The sequence below is a fragment of the Ovis canadensis genome, chromosome 11 (assembly GCF_042477335.2).
Source record: "Ovis canadensis isolate MfBH-ARS-UI-01 breed Bighorn chromosome 11, ARS-UI_OviCan_v2, whole genome shotgun sequence".
Taxonomy (NCBI): Eukaryota; Metazoa; Chordata; class Mammalia; order Artiodactyla; family Bovidae; genus Ovis; species Ovis canadensis.
The window spans coordinates 55140313-55164490 of record NC_091255.1 but is presented as its reverse complement, the minus strand read 5'-3'; the positions used below and the strand labels follow the sequence as shown (position 1 = coordinate 55164490).

Below are 24178 nucleotides of genomic sequence, written 5' to 3'. Positions count from 1 at the left end.
GGAGAACACATAATAGTGACTTTAAAAATATTGAATAAAAAGAAATTAAAGAATAAAATTCTAAAGTCCTTCAAAGAGAAAAGTAATTCATCTATAAAAGAAGAAAAATCAGATTTCTTAACAGTAATTCTAGATGCTGAAAAGCATTGGAGCAGTTATTATTTGAAATATTAAAAGAACTTTGAACTTACACCCAAAATGTTACTTAAGTGTAAGGGCATAATGAAAAAATATTCTCAGGTATTCAATGTTTAGTATTAATCCTACAGAGACTCATATTGAAAATAGTTTTTAAAGTAAGCTCTCAATAAGAAAGCAAATGTAGGAGAGAATACAAGAGGTATGGGAAGAAAAAAATCTTCAGATATTTTGGTTAAGTCTGTTGCAGATTTACAAAGAGTCTAGGTACAGACTGCTTCCCTGGTGGCTCAGGTGGTAAAGAATCTGCCTGCAATGCCAGAGACCTGGGTGTGATCCCTGGGTTGGGAAGATTCCCCTGGAGGAGGAAATGGCAATCCACTCCAGTATTTTTGCCTGGAGAATCGTCATGGACAGAAGAGCCTGGCGGGCCACAGTCCACGGGGTTGTAAAGAGTCAGACATGACTAAGCGACTAAACTCAGCTAGGTACAGAGGGAAAGGAGAAAGAATATTATCCATAATAACTGACTCTTACACATCCTGGATAAATATCAATATAATTGGGATAGGAAGCAAGTTAAGTTGACAAATCGGTCATGAAAGTGTGCTAAAATCTTTGTCTTAACTGGGGGAAGATATAGATTGACAAGTTTAAGGAATCATTAGGGTAAATGGCCATGAATATGTCTCAATAAGGACAACCACTATAACTTTTCAACTTCCAGAAGAAGATTCAAGGAATATAATGGAAATTATAAAGGTTGAAAAAAGTAACAAAAATACTGCAAACTATGAAATATGATAGCAGAACTATGTCCTATGTTACAGTAATTATAATAATCATAAATGAGTTCAACTCAACAATTACAAAACATAAACTGTCAGAGTATGCTGAAAAACAAAATCAAATAATATGTTGTCTACAAGAGACACAGAGTAAAAAGACATAGAAAAGTTGATAACAACAGCATGACAAAGCTGGGGTAGCAATCCTCTTACTTAAATAGGAATTACGGCAAAATACCTCAAAGGATAAGGAAGGATGTTATTTATCTATAAAAGGATCAATAGAACAAAATATATTTTCACCATAAATATGTACACACCTAACAATGAGGCCTGCAGCTATTAATATATAAAGCAACATCTGACAACTGCAAGGAGAAATAGTATAATTATAGTTGGAGGTTTTTTACATCCCTATTTAGAAACACATACCAAGCCAACAAAAATAAAATACATATTGAAGATTTGAACAATGCAATTAATGTTAAAGCACACTTACTAACAGAATGTATATTTTTTTGGAAGAACACATAGAATACTAAAGAAAACAGACTATGTTTTCAGTAATAAAGCTACCCTAGAAAAATTCCCAAGGGATCAATATCACATATAATGTATTTTCTGACCAGAATATAATAAAGTTAAAATTTAATAACAAAAGAATTGCTAAACACTAGACATACGTCAAGAAGATAAGAGTGTACATCTTTCACTCAGTCCATGAAAAAAACTTTGTGTCCTTACCTCACAAAACCTCAAAAGTGAAAAAGAAAAACCTAATCTTGAAAGTACAAGGAACTTCAAACAAGCCTTTCTCTCTTTGGTCTGTCATTACTGATGACCTGAGTCGTCTTCTTCTTCTTTTTTTAAATTATTTTTAATTGACGGATAATTGCTTTACAATATTGTGTTGGTTTCTGCCATACATCAACATGAATCAGCCTCCTCCTTGACCCTCCCTCCCACCTCTCACCCCATCCCACCCCTCGAGGCTGTCACAGAGCGCTGGTTAGAGCTCCCTGATTCATACAGCAAACTCCCACTGGCGACCTGTTTTCACATATGGTAGGGCCTCTCCATTGGTCCCACTTCTCCTTCCCACCCCCACTGTGTCCACAGGTCTGATCTCTCTGTCTGAGTCTCCACTGCTGCCTTTGCAAATAGGTTCATCAGCACCATCTTTCTAGATGCTGTACATATGCATTAATATATGACATTTGTTTTTCTGCTGAGTCAGTTTCTTGCTTTTAGACTTTCACATGAGAATCAGTCACTAGCCTTTGATATTACCCAATGGTCTTTCTTCTGTAAAATGTGAGATTTTTTGTCTCTTCCCCCCACACTTTTGCCCTTTCTTGTTTTTCCATTATGATTATATAACACTTTTCGCGGGGGTTGGTAATTGAGATTAACTTCTCATTATTATGACTATATAAATATTATAACTAAGCCACATAATGGATACTTCCCATTCCACAATAGGTTATAACTATTAATACATTTCCTTTCATATTGAAATTTTTGTCTTTCTTGCAGTTAACGATTGACTTTTTTTTCAGTTTTTTTATTGGCGTAAAATTAATTTACAGTGTTGTGTTAGTGTCTGCTGTACAACAAAGTGAATCAGCTATAGGTATATAGCTATATCCTTTCCCTCTTGGGCCTCCCTCCCACCCCTCATTCCACCCATCTAGGTCATCACACACTGGGCTGAGCGCCCTGAACTATTATACAGCAGCTTCCCACCAGCTAGCTACTTCACACAGGGTGGGGTAAATATGTCAAGGCTACTCTTTCAATTGTCCCACCTTCCCACCCTCGCGCCCCTTCAGTCCATAAATCTGTTCTCTACTACTGTGTCTCTATTTCTACCCTGCAAATAAGTTCATTAGCAACAATGTCTTATTTTGCTTAGTTTCCAATGTATCTATGTAGTTAGTTAATTAATCTCTAACTCTCAAACAGAACTGAAAAATCTCCTCTCAATATGTTCAAATAATGTTAGATATTCTACTAGTCCCCAGACTATCATTTTTTTTGGAGACAATATTCTTCTGCTCTAAGTTAAACAATTTCTCTCATCTTTTTTAAAAATTAATTTTTATTGGAGTATATCTGCTTTACCAGGTTGTGTTAGTTTCCATTGTGCAGCAAAGTGAATCAAGTATACATATACATATATCTTCTCGTTTTTGGATTTCCTCCTTCCAATTTAGGTCATCACAAAGCACTGAGTAGAGATCCCTGAACTATTCTGTAGGTTCTCTTTAGTTATCTACTTTATACTCTCTCTAGTCTCGATGCACAGCTGTTATGTTGAGATTTTCCTTTATCATTTTCCTGAAAATTCTCTTAATTTCACTTTTTTATACTTATTTCAGCAAAATATTTTATTTTGTTATTTTTCAAATTGACATATAATTGCTTTATAATGTTTCAGGTGTACAGCAAAATGACTCAGTTTGCATATATATATACTTATATATTCTTCCCAGATTTTTTCTTTATAGGTTATTACAAAATATTAAATGTAGTTCCTTGTGCTATACAGTAGGTCCTTGCTGTTTATATATTTTATATATAGTAGTGTGTATCTCTTAATCCCAAATTTCCAATTTGTCCTTTCTTCTCCCTTTCTCCTTGGTAACCACAAGTTTGCTCTCTGTGTCTGTGAGTCTATTTCTGCTTTGTAAATATGTTCATTTGCATAATTTTAAAATATTCTATATTTAAGTGATATGATTGGTCCTCTGTCTGACTTACTTTACTCAGTATGATAATCTCTAGTTCCATTCATGTTGCGGCAAATGGCATTATTTTATTCTTTTTTATGGTTGAATAATATTCTATTGTGTATATATATATATATATATATATACACATACATATATATATATATATATATACACACTACATCTTCTTTATCCATTCATCTGTCAATGGACATTTAGCCTGCTTCCATGCCTTGGCTATTGTAATAAATAGTGCTGCTATGAACACTGTGGTGCCTGTATCTTTTTGAATTAAAGCCTTCATCTTTTCTGGATATATGCCCAGGAGCAGGATTGTAGGATCAAATAGCAAAATTCTATTTTCAGTTTTTTAAGGAACCTCCATAGTGTTTTCCACAGTAGCCAAACCAACTGACATTCCCACCAACAGTGTAGGAGGATTCCCTTTTCTTTACATCCTCTCCAGCATTTGTTATTTGTAGACTTTTAATGATGGTCATTCTGACCCATGTCAGGTGGTACCTCTCTGTAGTTTTGATTTGCATTTCACTAATTAAAAATCTAATAGCTAACATCTTTATTATATGTTTTAAATATTTTAAAGCATTTTCATATTTTCACAGCCATCATTTTAGCTTTACCATCATCATTGTACAGATGGATTATATCTGAATTATTGATTTGAGTTAGCCAAATTAACAAAGTATTCCTCCACATAATGTGAATACACTGTGTTTTCTATACTATATCAACATGGGATTTTACATGGTCAGTTGTGCCTCTTTGTTCTTTTTTTAAAATAAATTTATTTATTTTAATTGGAGGTTAATTACTTTACAATATTGTATTGGTTTTGCCATACATCACCATGTATCCGCCACAGGTATACACGTGTTCTCCATCCTGAACCCCCCCTCCCTCCTCCCGCCCCATACCATCCCTCTGGGTCATCCCAGTGCACCAGCCCCAAGAATCCAGTATCGTGCATTGAACCTGGGCTGGAGACTCCTTTCATATATGATATTATACATGTTTCAATGCCATTTTCCCAAATCATCCCACCCTCTCCCTCTCCCACAGAGTCCAAAAGACTATTCAATACGTGTGTCTCTTTTGCTGTCTCACACACACTTTTAGATTTTGTTACCTTCTACTATTAAACCTTTCAGCACTGTGTGAATTGATATACACACTGTGAAGAGCCTCCAAGAATAGTTGTTCAAAATTTCCTTTGTACTTCACAGCAGTGCATACGTATGAACATAGAGCACTTACCATTGTGTATACTGTTTGTTTCTTTTCTTTGTTTTTTTGGGGGTGGGAAGTATGTGCTCTCTCTACCTTGAGTACTTTTATGAACTGGACTTTTGTTTTATTCATCTCTGTGACTCAGAGCCTATTATAATGTCTAGTACCTAATGGCAACCAATTCACTTTCACTGAATGGATGAATACTTCATTGGTAAATTAAATGCTCACCATCGAGTGGCAAACTTTTTCTCAACACAGAATTCTCCTTCAGTTGGTCTCTTAACCCTATGTCTTTCAGAAGATTTCCCAGATCGTTATGGTCAAGTACCTCCCCTTAAAAAATAAAACAATGATGAAAGGTCAAACTTTAAATAATAGTAATAGTAATAAAAATACAAATAATACCACTACTATTACTAATATCAACTGTTTGTGTAGCATCATCCACAAATATAGGATAAAAAGCAATAGAAAGATTAAGTATTATTTAATTACTTAGAATTAGAAGGGGGATTCAGAAATAGTTTCCTTCTGGTAAAATGGAGTTCTTCAATGTTGGGAAAAAGTAACAAACACAGCATGCAGAAAATCAGTATTTCTGTAACAGCTCATTAAATTTTCTGGTGCAAATAATTCTGCCAGCATGTAATATTTGCTCTATTGTTTTATTTTTGCCTGAATTATGAGCTTCTTCTCAGTGGTCATATTATCTACATGTGTAATTGGCCTTGCCATTTTGCTTTTAGAACAGCAGGAAAATAATAATATTATTGAGAAATACCAAAGCATAAAAGGTTTATTATTGAGGCATTATACTATAGCCTTTAAAATAAGAAGTAGATAACAATTAATTATAATAATGAATAACATTTAGCTTATAAAGCTGTCTTTTCAGTTATGTATACATTACCAATTAAAACAGATGTAGTAGCAGGATTAATATGTCATGGACAGGCTAACAGAAAATACTTTAAAAATAACTTCTTTTGTTAAGTATTGAGATTTTAAAAATTATTCCTTATTATTTCTTCTCACTCACCTAGAAGTTCTTGTACTTCATCTAGAAGTCTATCCAGTTTAACTTTTCTCTCAACTACAAAATAAAACAAAATTTAGATATAATCCTGCTATGACCTAAATCATGTCCCCTTAATTTCATATGTTGCAGCCCTATTCCCCAGTGTGACTGTATTTGGAAATAAAGTCTTTAGGAGGTAATTAAGATTAAATGAGGTTGTAAGGGTGGAGCCCTAATCCAATAGGACTGTGGCCTTATAAGAGGAAGATTTTTTTTTCTCTCCACCCTGCCATGTGAAGACACAGTGAGAAGGCAGCTGTCTGCAAGCTAGGAAGAAAATCTTCACCAGAAACCAAATAAAATGACGTGGTGATCCTGGATTTCCCTGCATCCAGAACTTAGAGAAAATAAATTTCTCTTAAGTCACACAGACTGTGGTATTTTGTTATGGCAGCCTGAGCAGACTAATACAGGTCCCAATTATATAAAATTCTTAAACTATGGAGTAAAATGCAAGAATTTTGCAGTTGCCAAGAATTTTTTTTTTCTTCTAGTTAGATGTTTTATTTGACTTTTTGCATTCCTATGGACTGTAGCCCGCAAGGGTCCTTTGTCTGTGGCGTTTTCCTGGTAAGAATACCAGAGTGAGTTGCCATGACCTCCTCCAGGGGATCTTTCCAACCCAGGGATCGAACCCATGTCTCTTATGCCTCCTGCACTGGCAGGTGAGTTCTTTACCACTAGTGCCACCTGGGAAGCCCTATATAAGCATAAGCTTGGGGGAAAAAAGACTCTAAGTATGACGAACACATTCATTCCATTTCTTCACCTTTTACTTTTTGTATTCCTCACTCACTAGACTGGGAGAGAAAAAAAAATTTTTCCTAGTTTTGTCTTGTTTTCTATTTCGGCTTTAATTAAAACTGTACACTGTGATTATTTCATATATACACGTTGTGAAAAGTTGCCCCCATCTAGTTAGTTAATATCTCTCACTATATAATCTATCCATCTATTAACTATCTATCTATCTATATGTTTTTGGTGAGAACATTTAATTATCTTAGCAAATTTCAATTAAGCAACACTCTGTTATCAACTACAGTTACCATGTTTTACATTAGATCCGTTGATCTTATTTATCTTACAGTTGAAAGACATTTCCTGGAGAAATTTAGGCAGGAGAAACAACATGATTAGTTTCTTGTTTTAAAAACAGCACTGCTGGGACTTCCTGGTGGTCTAATGACTGAGACTCTGAGCTCCCAATGCAGGGGGTCCAAGGTTCCATTCCTGGTCAAGACTAGATCCTGCATGCCACAACTAAAGATCCTGCCTGCTACAACTAAGACCCAGCACAGCCAAATAAATAAACTTTTTTTTAAAACTCTGTTTTAAAAAAACCAGTTTCTCTGTTTTTTAGGATTTGCTCTCTATAGGCTTCTGGCTTTTTCTAAGAAATTAACAAGTATACTTCAGATATTTCTACAGATAAATTAAAAAATTTTTTTACAGGGCACTGGGTACTTGAAGTGCTTACCATCAATTGGCAGGTGACTACATAGTTCCTCAGTGTCTTCCTCATCAAGTAGGAATCCCATGTTCTTAAGAGCATCATCTATTTTGTTGATATTAACCTTTCCTCCTTATGAAAAAAAGGGATAAAAGAAATTTGTAATTATGTTAAAGAGGAAAAAAGCCTGGTCATATCAATCAATCAACATAAATGGAAGCAAAAAGTAACGACACCACAAAACTCTTGAAGCAATTAAAAAGAATTAGTTGAGGAATTAGAAATAGAAAAGTTCTTTTCAGTGTTCCAGGAAACACTGTTACAGCAATTTACAAGGTGAATTTACCTAGAAGGAAGAGATGAGTATTAAGACTAATAAATTGGGGTACACGTGTCTCTTTCAATTCTGGTTTCCTCGGTGTGTATGCCCAGCAGTGGTATGGGGAGGGAGGTGGGAGGGGGGTTCAGGATTGGGAACTCATGTACACCCATGGCGGATTCATGTTAATGTATGGCAAAACCAATACAGTATTGTAAAGTAAAATTAAGAAAAAAAGACTAACAAATTATAGCAGAGACAATGCACATATTATTACCATTTAGTAAAATTCAAAATTTGCCACACTGACAAAATAATGTAGCTATTTCTTTAGATTGTGTACAACTAAGAATGTCAGCTCTTTAAAAAAACTAGACTAATACAATTAGCAAGCCAATCAGTGAGAAAAAAGAGATTGTAGAAAAGTAAATGCAAAAGCTTGAAGATCTATTTTCTCTTTCTTGGCAGTCTTCTCACTCACCTCTGTATTTCTTTACTCCGTCCATCAACCTGTTTTTATACACCATTTGATTTTCTGTAAGATAAGAGTCAATTTAGTTCATAAATAAGTGGCAACTCAGAAAGTACTACTTGTTTGTAAATTTTTATAAATTTTTAATTAGTTAAAATCCCAAGAAGGAAACAAAGAAATGCATAAGATTCTCAAGGTTAACTATACATTCTCTGGCATCTGATGTACTTTTAGTGAAACTCGAACATGTAAACAGATTTTTTTCTTTTTTTTTTTTCTACAGTGTACCTTCCTTCCTTTCCTCAACTCTTCTGATTACCACCTTTCCCTACTTTTAGTTTTAGAGTTGTTATAGATGTTGGTTCTAACACTTAAAGCTATTTTTCCGTAACAGCAGTACCCCACAAAAGAGCATTACATTCCAAGTAAGGATTTAAATGGTAAGAACTGAATATTATATATTAGAATAGGTACTTTTGACATTAATTTTTCTCTTAATTAAAAAATGAGATATAAATGAAACAGGGTATTGTGTAAGTTTAAGGCATGAAACAAATTGATCTGATACATTCATATTGCAATGTGAGGGTCATTATATCATTAGCCAACACCTCTGTCATTTCACATAGTTATTTCTTCTTGTGCTGGGAACAATTAAGATCTTTTTTATAATACAGTTTTGTTGTCTATCATCACTATACTGTGTATTAGATCTCCAGGACTGATTTATCTACTGGTTTCAAGTATGTATCCTTAAATAATATTTCTCTCATCCTTCACCCCCAACCAGCCTCTGGTAACCACCATTCTACTTGCTCTTTTTTTGAATTAGTTTTTCTAAAGATTTCACATAGAAATCTTTTGCATTTCTCAGTAGTTGCATTTCTCAGACTTAATCTCACTTAGCATAATATCTTCAGAGTCTGTGTTGTTGCAAACGGCTAGATTTCCTCTTTACTCGTGACTGAATAGTACTCCACTGTATATAATATACTATATTTCCTTTATACATTTATTTACTGATGACCACTTAAGTTGTTTCCGTATCTTAGATATTGCGAATAATGCTGTAGTAAGCATGGCAGTGCATATATATCTCTTTGATGACCTGTTTTCATTTCCTTTGGATATATGCCCAGAAGTGGGGTTGCTGAATCATATGATAGTTCTATTTTTACTTTGTTGAGGAACTTCATATTGGTATCCACAGAGGCTGAATCCATTTATAATCCCACCAACAGTATACAGGGGTTCCCTTTCTCTACATCCTTGAACACACTTGTTGTCTCTTGTCTTTTTGATATAAGCCATTCTTATAGGTGTGAGGTAATATGTCATTGTGGATTTGATTTGCATTTTCCTGATTAGTGACGATTACCACTTTTTCACGTACCTGTTGGCCATCTGTATGTCCTCTATGGAAAAATGTCTAATCAGATTCTCTGCCCACTTTTAAGTTGAATTTCTTTTTTGTTATTGAGTTGTATGAACTGTTTATGTATTTTAGATATTGAAAGTGAAAGAAAGTGAAGTTGCTCAGTCATGTCCGACTCTTTGCGACCCCACGGTCTGTAGCCTACCAGGCTCCTCCCTCCATGGGATTCTCCAGGCAAGAATACTGGAGTGGGTTCCTTCTCCAATGCATGAAAGTGAAAAGTCAAAGTGAGTAGCATGGAATTTTTAACAATATTAACTTCCAATCTATGAACACAGGATGTCTTTCCTTTTGTTTATGTCTTCTTTGATTTCTTTCAATGAAGTCTTGCAGTATTGTACAAAATTTTCATGTTCTTGGATAAATCTATTATTAAGTATTTTATTGTTTTTGATGTTATCGTGAGTGGGATAGTTCTCTTTACTTCTTTTCCAGATGTTTTGCCGTCAGTGTTTAGAAGTGCAATTGATTTCCTTGTATTGATTTTATATCCTGCAACATCACTGAATTGATTGATTAAATTCAACAGTCTTTTAGTTGCGATTTAGTTGGGACTTTCAATACACTGGATCCTTGAAAAACACAACTTTGAACTGCATAGGTCCACTTACATGTGAATTTTTCTTCTTTTAAACTAGTGCTTCCCTACTGGCTCAGTGTAAAGAATCTGCTTGTCAATGCAGGAGACATGGGTTCAGTCCCTGCGTCAGGAAGATCCCATGGAGAAGGATCGTCTCCAGGTATTCTTCTCCAGCATTCTTGCCTGGGAAATCCCATGGACAGAGGAGCCTGGTGGGCTAAAGTCTATGGGGGTCACAAAGATTCAGACATGACTTAGTGACCGAACAACAATAAAACAACACACATCTACTACAATACTACATGATCCATGGTTCGTTAAAACTGGGGTTTGGAACTGTGGATTTAGATGACCACCAGCAAAATTAGTTTTTTCAACTGCAGGGAGGGTTGGTGTTCCCAACTGCCATGTTGCTCAAGGGTCAACTGTATGTATGTGTGTGTGTGTGTGTGTGTGTGTGTATAAAATATACCTATAGGTATATGTCATATACCTATAAATAACATTTTATTTTTATCTTATTTGGATGCCTTTTATTTCCTTGTCTCACCTGATTGCTCTAGCATATTCATCAGGGATATTGGCCTATAGTTTTATTTTACTGTAATGTCTTTATATGGCTTTGCTATCATGATGCTGGCCTTGTAGGATGACTTTTTTTCTTCCTTCCTCTTCAATTTTTCAGGCAGCATTTGAGAAGGATTGGTGTTAATTCTTATTTAAACATTTCGCAGAATTTGCTAGTGAAGCCATCTGGTCTTGTGGTTTACTTTTTTGAAAAGTTTTCTCACTACTGATTCAATAGGTTTACTTGTTATTAGTCTGTCTGGATTTTCTAGTCAATATTTCTTCTTGATTCAGTCTTGGTAAGTTGTATGAGTCTAAGAAGTTATCCATTTCTTCTAGGGTATCTAATTTGTTGCACATAATTTGCTTCTGGTAGTTTCTCATGATCCTATGTATTTCTGTAGTGTCAGCTGTAATTTCTTTTTCATTTCCTTTTTATGAGATGTTTTTCAATTTTTCTTAGATTTGCTAAAGTTTTACTGATTTTTGTTTATCTTTTGAAAATCCAACTCAGTTTCATTAATATTTTTTATTGTTTTTATGGTCTCCATTTCAGTTTTTTACTGTGATCTCTCTTATTTTCTCCCTTTTGTTAATTTTGGGCTTGTTATCTTTCCCCTAGTTTCTTGAGGCATAAATCTAGGTTGTTTATTTGTGATCTTTATAATTTCTTATTACATGTGTCTGTCACTCTAAAATTCCCTAACCAAAGGTTTTAGTATGTAGTGTTTCCATTTTCATTTATTTCAATATATTCTTTGATTTCCCTTTTGATTTCTTCTTTGACCCAAGAATATGTTGTTTAGTTTCCACATATTTGTAGATTTTCTACCTCCTCATGTTGTTGCTTTTTAGTTTCCTATCATAGTGTTTATACACTGCATTTGCTATAATCAAAATCATCTTAAATTTTAAGAATTGTGTTCAATCATATGATTTAACCTTGAGAATGTTCCATATGTACTTAAGAAGAATGTGTATTCTGCTGTTTGATAGAATGTTCCGTAGATGTCTGTTAGGCCCATTTGGTCTAAAGTATGGTTCAAATCCATTGTCTCCTTTTTGGTTTTCACTCTAGATGATTATCACTCTGGATATCTACCCATTGTTTAAAGTAAGGCATTCAAGTCCCATAATATGTTAGTAGTATTACTGATTGTTTCTCTTTTCAGATCTCTTGGTATTTGGTTAATATATTTCAATGCTCTGATGCTGGATGTATACATATTTCTGATTGTTATATCTTCTTAATGAATTTACCTCAATTATGCATCATGACTTCCTTTGTCTCTTGTTATGACTTTTGGCTTAAAGTTTATTTTGTTTGATACAAGTATGACTACCTCCACTTTCTTTTGGTTTCTGTTTGCATGGAATATCTTTTTACATTTCTTTACTTTGAGTCTATGTGTGTCCTTAAAGCTGAAGTGAGTCTCCTGTAGGCAGCAAATAGTTGGATCTTGTTTTTAATCCATTCAGCTACACTTTGCCTCTTAACGGTGAATTCAATCCATTTACATTTAGAGTAATTGCTGATATGTAAGGATTTACTAATGCCATCTTATTCATTTGTTTTCTGGGTATTTTGCAGTCCATTTTCCCCCCTCTGTTTCTGCCTACCTTTTAAAATAGGTTATTTTCTGTAGTGATATGCTCTGTTTCCCCTTTGACTGTCTTTCATGGATCTACTCTAGGTTTTTGCTTTGTGGTTACCATGCTGCTGCTGCCGCTGCTGCTGCTGCTGCGTCGCTTCAGTCGTGTCCGACTCTGTGTGACCCCATACACGGCAGCCCACCAGGCTCCCCGGTCCCTGGGATTCTCCAGGCAAGAACACTGGAGTGGGTTGCCATTTCCTTCTCCAATGCATGAAAGTGAAAAGTGAAAGTGAAGTCACTCAGTCGTGTCCGACCGACTCCTAGTGACCCCATGGACTGCAGCCCACCAGACTCCTCCATCCATACCATGAGACTTCCATAAAACATCTTATAGATAACAGTTCATTTTTGACTCTCAGCAACTTACCTCTGATTGCCTGCAAAGACTGCAATCTTTTACATTTCATTCTCTCTTTTACATTATTAATGTCATAATCTACCTCCTTTAAAATATGTATATTTGTTAACAATTTATAGTAGCTATAGTTATTTTTCGGAGGCTTCCTTGATGGCTCAGATGGTAAAGAATCTGCCTGCAATGTGGAAGACCTGGCTTCCATCCCTGGGTTGGGAGGATCCCCTGGGGGAGGATATGGCAACCCACTCCAGTATTCTTGCCTGGAGAATCCCCATGGACAGAGGAGCCTGGTGGGCTACAGTTCATGGGGTTGCAAAGAGTTGGACACAACTGAGCAACATAAGCACAAGCACAGCATAGTTATTGTTTACTATGCTTTCTTTTAACTTTGTTACTATAGTTCAGTGCTTAACACACCATGCTATTTTGAAGCACTGGTTTTCTAAGTCTGACTGTATATTTTTCACCTTAGTGTGTTGTGTACATTTGTGTGTTTTCATGTCACTGAGTAGTATGTTTTCCTTTCAGCTTGAAGAACTCTTGTTAGCATTCCTCGCGAGGCAGGTTTAGTGGTGATGGACTCTCTCAGCTTTAGTTTGTCCGGGAAAGCCTTTATTCCTCCTTTGTATGTGAAGGATAACTTTACCAGATAAAGTACCCTTGGCTGAAAAATTTTCTCTTTCAACACTTTGCATATGTCATTCTACCCTCTCTTGGCAGTAGTTTCTGCTGTGAAATCCATTGACAGCCTAATTTGGCGGGGCGGGGCGGGGGGGGGGGGTCCTTTTCTGTTTTTACCGGCTGCCTTTAAGATTTTTTCTTTATCATTAAAAAAACTGAGATATAATTGACAGAAATTTATATTACTTTTATGTGTACAACCTAATTTGATATTTGTATATACAGCTGACCATTGAACAACATAGGTTTGAACTGCACATGTGTGCAAGCTCAGCTGCTCAGTCGTGTCTGACCCTTTGCGACCCCATGGACTGTAGCCTGTCAGGCTCCTCTGTCCATGTCCTCTTGTCCAGGCAAGAATACCAGAGTGGGTTGCCATTTCCTTCTCCAGGGGATCTTCCCCACTCAAGGACTGAACCCACATTTCTTACGTCTCCTGCATAGGCAGGTGGATTCTTTACCACTGAGCTATCTGAGAAGCACCTGAACTGCACAGATGCACTTAAGTGTGGATTTATTTCTTCTTCATTTTTTAAATTGTGAAAGTATGATAACACATTTATAGGAGACTTGAGAAATACAGAACAAAGCTACATACAGCTCCACTACATATTACAATTATTTTTTAAGTAGATAAATTTGGATTTTTAGTTGGAGTTTCAATATCAAACTCTCAAAAATTAATAGAATGAATAGACAGAAAAATAGGATACAGTAGATCTAAAAAACACTATGAGCCAGTTCAACATAATTAAGATTTACACAATTTTCACACAATAGCAGGATATGAATTCTATTCAAGTTCCCATAGGCTATAAAACCAGGATACGTTGGAACATATTCAGGGATCTAAAACAAGGTGCAAAAATTTCATGGTCTACAGATATTGAAATCATTCAGAGTCTGTTCTCTTATCACTGTGGATTTCTTATAAATAAATATCAAAAGATACTGCATGTGGATTTTTTTCAATAGGAAATATTACAGAACTACATGATCCATGGTTGATTGAGTCCCCTGCATATATGGGGGGCTAATTATAAATTATACACAGATTTTCAACTGCATGGAGAGTTGGGGCCCATAACCCTCATATTGTTCAAGAGTAAACTCTATTGTGAAAAGATCATCACAATAAGTCTAGTTAATATCATTATTTCTGATAGTTTCAATATGTGGCTTGGAGAAAGTCTCTCTGCAGTGAGATGATAGGGTGATCTATTAGCTTTGTGGACTTGTATGTGCAAGTCTTTCTCCAGGTTTAGGAAGATTCTCAGCTATTATTTCTTTAAAGAAATTTTAAAGAAATTCTTTAAAAAAGAAATCTCCTTTTTTCCCCTCCTTCTGGAATCCTGATTATTCTAATATTTGTCTTTTGATGGAATTCCATAGCTCACATAGGCTTTCTTTGCTTTTTAAAGTCTTTGTTCTGTCTTCTCTTCTCTGTTATTTCGAAATTCCTGTCCTTCAAGTCATTTTTACCTTTTCCCCATCTGGTCTGCCATGCAACTGATGCTTTCTACTGCTTTCTTCATCTCATTCACAGAATTCTTCCGCTCCAGAATTTCTTTGGTTCTTTTTTATAATTGATTCTTGGTAAAGAGCTTATTTTGTTCATATATTTGATTGCTGATGTCATTGAATTTTCTTCCTGAGTTTTTTGGTATGAATTTCTTCAAAATAACTATTTTGAATTTTAAAAAATCAATTAGATTGCAATATTCATGGTTTTGAGCTTGGCTGCTTGAGAATTACCATTTTTCTTTGCAAAGCTATATTCCCTTGGTTTTTCATTATCCTTTTAGTTACGTGTTGCTGCCTTTGAATTTGAAGCAGAAGATATCGCCTTAACTTTTCTTGTTACCTTCAGATGGGGTATTATGTTGTATGGTATTACTATCTGAGTTTTCCCATTGTCTTTGTGAAGGTATGCAGGCTTCCCTCTTGTGGCCAAATTTTGGCAAGAATACACAGAAGAACTGTACAAAAAAGAGCTTCACGACACAGATAATCACGATGGTGTGATCACTCACCTAGAGCCAGACATCCTGGAATGTGAAGTCAAGTAGGCCTTAGAAAGCATCACTAAAGCAAAGCTAGTGGAGGTGATGGGATTCCAGTTGAGCTGTTTCAAATCCTGAAAGAGGTTGCTGTGAAAGTGCTGCACTCAGTATGTCAGCAAATTTGGAAAACTCAGCAGTGGCCACAGGACTAGAAAAGGTCCGTTTTCATTCCAATCCCAAAGAAAGGCAATGCCAAAGAATGCTCAAACTACTGCACAATTGCACTCATCTCACATGCTAGTAAAGTAATGCTCAAAATTCTCCAAGCCAGGCTTCAGCAATACATGAACCATGAACTCCCTGATGTTCAAGCTGGTTTTAGAAAAGGAAGAGGAACCAGAGATCAAACTGCCAACATCTGCTGGATCATGGAAAAAGCAAGAGAGTTCCAGAAAAACATCTATTTCTGCTTTATTGACTATGCCAAAGCCTTTGACTGTGTGAATCACAATAAACTGTGGAAAATTCTGAAAGATTGGGGCATACCAGACCACCTGACCTGCCTCTTGAGAAATCTATATGCAGGTCAGGGAGCACCAGTTATGGCTGGAAATGGAACAACAGACTGGTTCCAAATAGGAAAAGGAGTACGTCAAGGCTGTATATTGTCACCCTGCTTATTTAACTTCTATGCAGAGTACATCATGAGAAACGCTGGGCTAGAAGAAGCACAAGCTGGAATCAAGATTGCCGGGAGAAATATCAATAACCTCAGATAGGCAGATGACATCACCCTTATGGCAGAAAGTGAAGAAGAACTAAAGAGCCTCTTGATGAAAGTGAAAGAGAAGAGTGAAAAGGTTGGCTTAAAGGTCAACATTCAGAAAACTAAGATCATGGCATCTGGTCCCATCACTTCATGGCAAATAGATGGGGAAACAGTGGAAACAGTGTCAGACTTTATTTTTGGGGGCTCCAAAATCACTGCAGATGGTGACTGCAGCTGTGAAATTTAAAGACACTTATTCCTTGGAAGGAAGTTATGACCAACCTAGACAGCATATTGAAAAGCAGAGACATTACTTTGCCAACAAAGATCCGTCTAGTCAAGGCTATGGTTTTTCCAGTGGTCACGTATGGATGTCTCGAGAGTTGGACTATGAAGAAAGCTGAGCGCTGAAGAATTGATGCTTTTGAACTGTGGTGTTGGAGAAGACTCTTGAGAATCCCTTGGACTGCAAGGAGATCCAGCCAGTCCATTTTAAAGGAGATCAGTCCTGGGTGTTCATTGGAAGGACTGATGGTGAAACTGAAACTCCAATACTTTGGCCACCTTATGCGAAGAGTTGACTCGCTGGAAAAGATTCTGATGCTGGGAGGGATTGTGGGCAGGAGGAGAAATGGACGATAGAGGATGAGATGGCTGGAAGGCATCACCGACTCGATGGACATGAGTTTGAGTGAACTCTGGGAGTTGGTGATGGACAGGGAGGCCTGGCGCGCTGTGATTGATTCATGGGGTCGCAAAGAGTCGGACACGACTGAGGGACTGAATTCAACTGAACTGAAAATTCACCCGGCATGCTACTGTAAATCTTTTGTTTCCCAGGAGGTGGCGCTATAGCTCTTGTGGTTTCTACCTTGCTCACAAGCTGTGGTTCCCGGTCGCACTGGGGACAGCCTTCCTTCACTGCACTAGAAGCCGGCAGCAGACTGCGGGTAGGGAGAGGCTTTATTTATTTATTTATTTATTTATTTTCTTCCCTTTTTTTTTTTTTTTTTTTTTTAGTTTTTTATTTTTTAAATTTTAAAATCTTTAATTCTTACATTCGTTCCCAAACATGAACCCCCCTCCCACCTCCCTCCCCATAACATCTCTCTGGGTCATCCCCATACACCAGCCCCAAGCATGCTGCATCCTGCGTCAGACATAGACTGGCGATTCAATTCTTACATGATAGTATACATGTTAGAATGTCATTCTCCCAAATCATACCACCCTCTCCCTCTCCCTCTGAGTCCAAAAGTCCGTTATACACATCTGTGTCTCTTTCCCTGTCTTGCATACAGGGTCGTCATTGCCATCTTCCTAAATTCCACATATATCTGTTAGTATACTGTATTGGTGTTTTTCTTTCTGGCTTACTTCACTCTGTATAATCGGCTCCAGTTTCATCCATCTCATCAGAACTGATTCAAATGAATTCTTTTTAATGGCTGAGTAATACTCCATTGTGTGTATGTACCACAGCTTTCTTATCCATTCATCTGCTGATGGACATCTAGGTTGTTTCCATGTCCTGGCTATTATAAACAGTGCTGCGATGAACATTGGGGTACATGTGTCTCGTTCAATTCTGGTATCCTCAGTGTGTATGCCCAGAAGTGGGATTGCTGGGTCATAAGGTAGTTCTATTTGCAATTTTTTAAGGAATCTCCACACTGTTCTCCATAGTGGCTGTACTAGTTTGCATTCCCACCAACAGTGTAGGAGGGTTCCCTTTTCTCCACACCCTCTCCAGCATTTATTGCTTGCAGATTTTTGGATCGCAGCCATTCTGACTGGTGTGAAGTGGTACCTCATTGTGGTTTTGCATTTCTCTAATAATGAGTGATGTTGAGCATCTTTTCATGTGTTTGTCAGCCATCCGTATGTCTTCTTTGGAGAAATGTCTATTTAGTTCTTTGGCCCATTTTTTGATTGGGTCGTTTATTTTTCTGGAATTGAGCTGCATAAGTTGCTTGTATATTTTTGAGATTAGTTGTTTGTCAGTTGCTTCATTTGCTATTATTTTCTCCCATTCAGAAGGCTGTATTTTCACCTTGCTTATATTTTCCTTTGTTGTGCAGAAGCTTTTAATTTTAATTAGATCCCATTTGTTTATTTTTGCTTTTATTTCCAGAATTCTGGAGGTGGATCATAGAGGATCCTGCTATCAAGCTACCAGCCACATTTTTCACAGAACTAGAACAAATAATTTCAAGATTTGTATGGAAATACAAAAAACCTCGAATAGCCAAAGCAATCTTGAGAAAGAAGAATGGAACTGGAGGAATCAACTTGCCTGACTTCAGGCTCTACTACAAAGCCACAGTCATCAAGATAGTATGATACTGGCACAAAGACAGACATATAGATCAATGGAACAAAATAGAAAGCCCAGAGATAAATCCACACATATATGGACACCTTATCTTTGACAAAGGAGGCAAGAATATACAATGGAGTAAAGACAATCTCTTTAACAAGTGGTGCTGGGAAAACTGGTCAACCACTTGTAGAAGAATGAAACTAGATCACTTCCTAACACCGCACACAAAAATAAACTCAAAATGGATTAAAGATCTAAATGTAAGATCAGAAACTATAAAACTCCTAGAGGAGAACATAGGCAAAACACTCTCAGACATAAATCACAGCAGGGAGAGGCTTTAGTACTTAGACCTTGGGGATGCTTGAGAACCCCGTAGAGAGATCCCTGGCTGTGGTACTCCCAGAGGCTCATGGGTAGACTTCCTCCTGAGCTAAATTCTTTTAATTTTTGAAATTCTTTTTTGCCTTTTCCCCAATAATCTCCCCCAGAGTCACAGAGCTCCTGCTTAGTACTAGTGAGTCTAGTGGGGAATAGTGGATTTCTCTGGTGGTCCTGCCTTGCTGGAGTAGCCAGGTACCCACACAAACCTTTTTTTTTAAATATAAATTTATTTATTTTAATTGGAGGTTAATTACATTACAATATTGTATTGTTTTTGCGATACATCAACATGAATCCGCCACAGGTATACACGTGTTTCCCAACCTGAACCCCTCTCCCACTTCCCTCTCTCTACCACCCCTCTGGGTCATCCCAGTGCACCAGCCCCAAGCATCCAGTATCATGCATTGAACCTGGACTGGCGATCTGTTTCTTATATGATATTATACATGTTTCAGTGCCATTCTCCCAAATCATCCCACCCTCTCCCTCTCCCACAGAGTCCAAAAGACTGTTCGATACATCTGTGTCTCTTTTGCTGTCTCACATGCAGTGTTATCGTTACCATCTTTCTAAATTCCATATATATGCGTTAGTATACTGTATTGGTGTTTTTCTTCCTGGCTTCCTTCACTCTGTATAATCGGCTCCAGTTTCATCCACCTCATTAGAACTGATTCAAATGTATTCTTTTTAATGGCTGAGTAATACTCCATTGTGCCTATGTACCACAGCTTTCTTATCCATTCATCTGCTGATGGACATCTACCTTGCTTCCATGTCCTGGCTATTATAAACAGTGCTGTGATGAACATTGGGGTACACGTGTCTCTTTCAATTCTGGTTTCCTCGGTGTATATGCCCAGCAGTGGGATTGCTGGGTCATAAGGCAGTTCTATTTCCAGTTTTTTAAGGAATCTCCACACTGTTCTCCATAGTGGCTATACTAGTTTGCATTCCCACCAACAGTTAAGAGGGTTCCCTTTTCTCCATACCCTCTCCAGCATTTATTGCTTATAGGCTTTTGGATCATGGCCATTCTGACTGGCGTGAAATGGTACCTTACTGTGGTTTTGATTTGCATTTCTCTGATAATGAGTGATGTTGAGCATCTTTTCATGTGTTTGTTAGCCATCTGTATGTTTTTTTTGTTGTTGTTGTTGTTCTGTCCAGTGATGTGCTAGGGTATCCCTTCTGGAAGGCTAGACTTCTGCAAGTATGCTCCTGTATGTGTGCTTGTGTGGCTCAACAATCACCCGACTTTTGCCCAATTTTGACAGTGGTAAGAGGGGTCTAGGCAGTTTTGCTGTTTCTGTTGGTTCTACGGCCCAGACAGAGATTGTCCAATGGGCAAGACTCTTCCAGGGTCCTTGGGAGTAATGTGCTAGGTGCCAAAATGCCCACAAAGGCATTATGGTTCATGCATGGATGTCTAATTCATTGATTAAAAAGGGGAGATAAAAAGGAGGAATGATTTACATGCCACACTGCTGATGTCACCTCTTAACTTTTAATATGATGTTAAACAATTATACTTCTAGAATTTAATGCACATAATGCATAACTCTATGATTCTCCAAAATTCACTGCAATGTCTGAAATGCTTACCATCCAATGGCAGTGTGTCCAATAGCTCCTGACTTTCGCTCTTTGTTAATTCAATACCTATATTTTCCAGATAAAGTTGTGTATCCTTGGCATTAATCTTATTACCTTTAAAAAGATGGGAGACATGGTAAGTGAACATTTTCATATATAACAATTCTAAATTAAAAAATTATAATAAAACAACAGTATCTTAACTTGCTACAGATGTAACTGCAGAGGAGAAAGGATACAATGAAGCTTTTGTAACTGCAGAGCATCACAAGAAGGAATTAAACTAGATGTTTCCTCTAAGCCTTGCCAAAAGAATGCTTCAATTAGTGCTCTTAAAACAATGAGGACAAGCCAGCCAGCTTATAATAAAATAGATTTCTTTTTAAAAAATGATACTTCTAAAACTGTAGATAATAAAAAATATGTATATACTTGAAAACAAACATCAATATATTGGTAAAATGAGATGTGTGTAATTTCAGAATATTCAGTTCAGTTCAGCTCAAGTCACTCAGTCGTGTCCGACTCTTTGCGACCCCATGAACCACAGCACACCAGGCCTCCCTGTCCATCACCAACTCCTGGAGTCCACCCAAACCCATATCCATTGTGTTGGTGATACCATCCGATCATCTCATCCTCTGTTGTCCCCTTCTCCTGCCCTCAATCTTTCCCAGCATCTGGGTCTTTCCAAATGAGTCAGCTCTTCACATCAGGTAGCCAAAGTATTGGAGTTTCAGCTTCAGCATCAGTCTTTCCAATGAACACCCAGGACTGATCTCCTTTAGGATGGACTGGTTGGATCTCCTTGTAGTCCAAGGGACTCTCAAGAGTCTTCTCCAACACCACAGTCCAAAACCATCAATTCTTCGGTGCTCGGCTTTCTTTATAGTCCAACTCTCATATCCATACGTGACCACTGGAAACACCATAGCCTTGACTAGATGGACCTTTGTTGGCAAAGTAATGTCTCTGCTTTTTAATATGCTGTCTAGGTTGATCATAACTTTCCTACCAAGGAGTAAGCATCTTTTAATTTCTTGGCTGCAGTTACCATCTACAGTGATTTTGGAGCCCAGAAAAATAAAGTCAGCTACTGTTTTCACTATTTCCCCATCTATTTGCCATGAAGTGATGGGACCGGATGCCATGATCTTAGTTTTCTGAATGTTCAGAATATTGGAATATATAATTAAAATATAATATGTACATATGGCAAAATATCTTGATTTTATATCTTTTCATCATCACTTCTCACTCACCAGAAAATAAACTTGCTATGTTTATCAAGGAGTTCAGAGGAACTTTTCCATTATCTGAAATACAAAGGATAATCAGATACAGACAAAATATTTATTGCTATTAGGATTAGGATCACTTTTTCCATGAAATTTTCTAAGTTGTCATTATTTACATAGAAAAATTGTGTTGATTTTTAAATGTTTTTCTTATATCCAACTATCTTATAGAATTCTAAAGAAGGTGTTTTAACATGCTAAATCAGATCTTTAATGCTTTTCCTAAATGGTCTTTTTAATCTAAAAGATATCTCTCTGCTGCCATATTATTGGTCTCAAACCAGATATCACTGACTATTTCAACCTGATACTCGTATTTGCTAAATGGAAATATGATCATCTCTCTTTGTATATTACCTGTCAAACAATTCCAAATCCTGTTTACCTTCTTACTTTGTCAATCTCTGACCCTTTTCAACATCTATTTCAGTAGCTTCTGCTATTTTTTCCTGAAGTGTTTCTTTGTTTTTCCTAGTTGAATCTTAATCTACCAATGACCTTATTGGATCTCTGACAATACTGAGAATAATAATCAGAAGCCATATTTCTCCTCCTTGAAAATCATAACTCTATAAGAATTTCTTACTTTCTAAGTGAAATTGAACAAGTATACTGGGGTTTAGACATGCTTGCTGATTTAAGAAAGCCCTGTGGGGCCTCCTGCTTCCCTCCATCTGAACTGGCTGCCCTGGCTCTCTGGGATGTGATGCTCGCTCACCAGATCTCACTCTGGGATGCTAAAAGAAGACTTCAAAGGCTCGTCTGAAAGGAGTCACCAGTGGTAAATTAAATACTCACTGTCAATTTCCAAATAGTTACGTAGATCATTTAATTCTTTATTTTCAAGGTCATAGTTCAGGTTTGTCAAAGTGGTTCCTAGTTTATTTTCTAAAACATGTCCTCCTTGATTAAGAGATGAAATGAGAAAAGATTAAAATTATGCCTAAAATAAAAATGGTTTAGTTAAGTGTTATGCACCAAACCCTAATGGGAGGGAGAAAAGCAAAGTTGCAGTGCAGATGTTCAAGGAAAATAGAAAACCAAGGTAGCAGAGGATAGGGTGGGGACTGTGAAGAAAAAACATCTCCTTTACATGTTATGAGGCATTCTGCTAAAATTTGTCATAGACATCTAAAGCAAATGAATGAGACTTATTAGTCATCATTTATTTATTATCAATAATAGAGAAACATGTCTGAAATGCTAGCCATAATTCTGGCTACTGAGTTTGAAACTTGTCATTATAATAGTAAATTATCTCCCAGGAAATAACCTAGTGGTTATCTAAACTTGAACTGTAAGTCATAAAGGGGAATAAAAAAGATTAATAACCTAACTGTTCAATATAATAGTGCGGTTAAGAAAGTGAAAGTGAAGTTGCTCAGTCATGTCCGACTCTTTGCTACCTCATGAACTGTAGCCTACCAGGCTCCTCTGTTCATGGCACTTTCCAGGCAAGAGTTCTGGAGTGGTTTGCCATTTCCTTCTCCAGAGGATCTTCCCATCCTCAGTCGTGTCCGACTCTTTGCAACCTCATGAACTGTAGCCTACCAGGCTCCTCTGTCCATGGGGTTTTCCAGGCAAGAGTTCTGGAGTGCCTTGCCATTTCCTTCTCCAGGGGATCTTCCCATCCCAGGGATCGAACCCAGGTCTCCCACATTGTAGGCAGACGCTTTACCATCTGAGCCACCAGGGAAGATCCCCTGTTAAGGGAGCAGTTAAGAATGTAGGTTTAAATCATGATCCTCCCAAGTTCAAATGGAGTGACCTTAGGCAAGTGAGTTAGCATCTCTCATCTGTAAAATGGTACCTAACTTAGGAAAAGTACCTAGTGTGTGTGCTCATTTGATCTGACTCTTTGCAGCCCCATGGACTGTAGCCTTCCAGACTCCTCTGTCCATGGGATTCTCCAGGCAAGAATACTGGAATGGGTTGCCATTTCCACCTGCAGGGATCTTCCCAACCTAGGGATTGTGCATTTCCTGCATCTCTTTACCACTGAGCTGGTGGATTCTTTACCACTGAGCTACCTGGGAAGCCCCAAATAAGGTAACTTACAGATTTCTGTGAGGCTTAAATGAGTTAGTAGATGTAAAGTAGTTAGAACAGTGGTTGGCACTACACTCAAGAAAAATTAGCTATTACTACCATTAAGTAATTAAAAGGACTTCCAAAAGGAAATACAAAGGTCAAAAACTTCATTTCCACTTGACTTATTATTCTTAACACTCACCTTGGAAAGTCTTTAAACCCTGTAGCAACCGTTTTTGATAGTACTTTCTGTCATCTATAAGA

The 24178-nt window shown here is 37.1% G+C and overlaps 1 protein-coding gene across 2 annotated transcripts in view; it reads right to left on the bottom strand.

The window, feature by feature from the left end:
* The window catches only part of EFCAB3 (EF-hand calcium binding domain 3), a 493997-nt gene that overhangs the window by 109927 nt on the left and 359892 nt on the right, over positions 1-24178 (bottom strand). The window contains exons 85-92 of one of the 2 annotated variants that reach the window (XM_069541641.1): positions 24117-24170; positions 22682-22786; positions 21848-21901; positions 20595-20699; positions 8241-8294; positions 7468-7572; positions 5949-6002; positions 5138-5242 (exon numbers count right to left, since the gene is read on the bottom strand). In XM_069541641.1, coding sequence (XP_069397742.1) covers positions 5138-5242; positions 5949-6002; positions 7468-7572; positions 8241-8294; positions 20595-20699; positions 21848-21901; positions 22682-22786; positions 24117-24170 — 636 coding nt within the window. Of the gene's footprint in view, positions 1-5137; positions 5243-5948; positions 6003-7467; positions 7573-8240; positions 8295-20594; positions 20700-21847; positions 22237-22681; positions 22787-24116; positions 24171-24178 lie in introns of those variants that run through there. The other variant, XM_069541642.1, reaches the window with a different exon arrangement.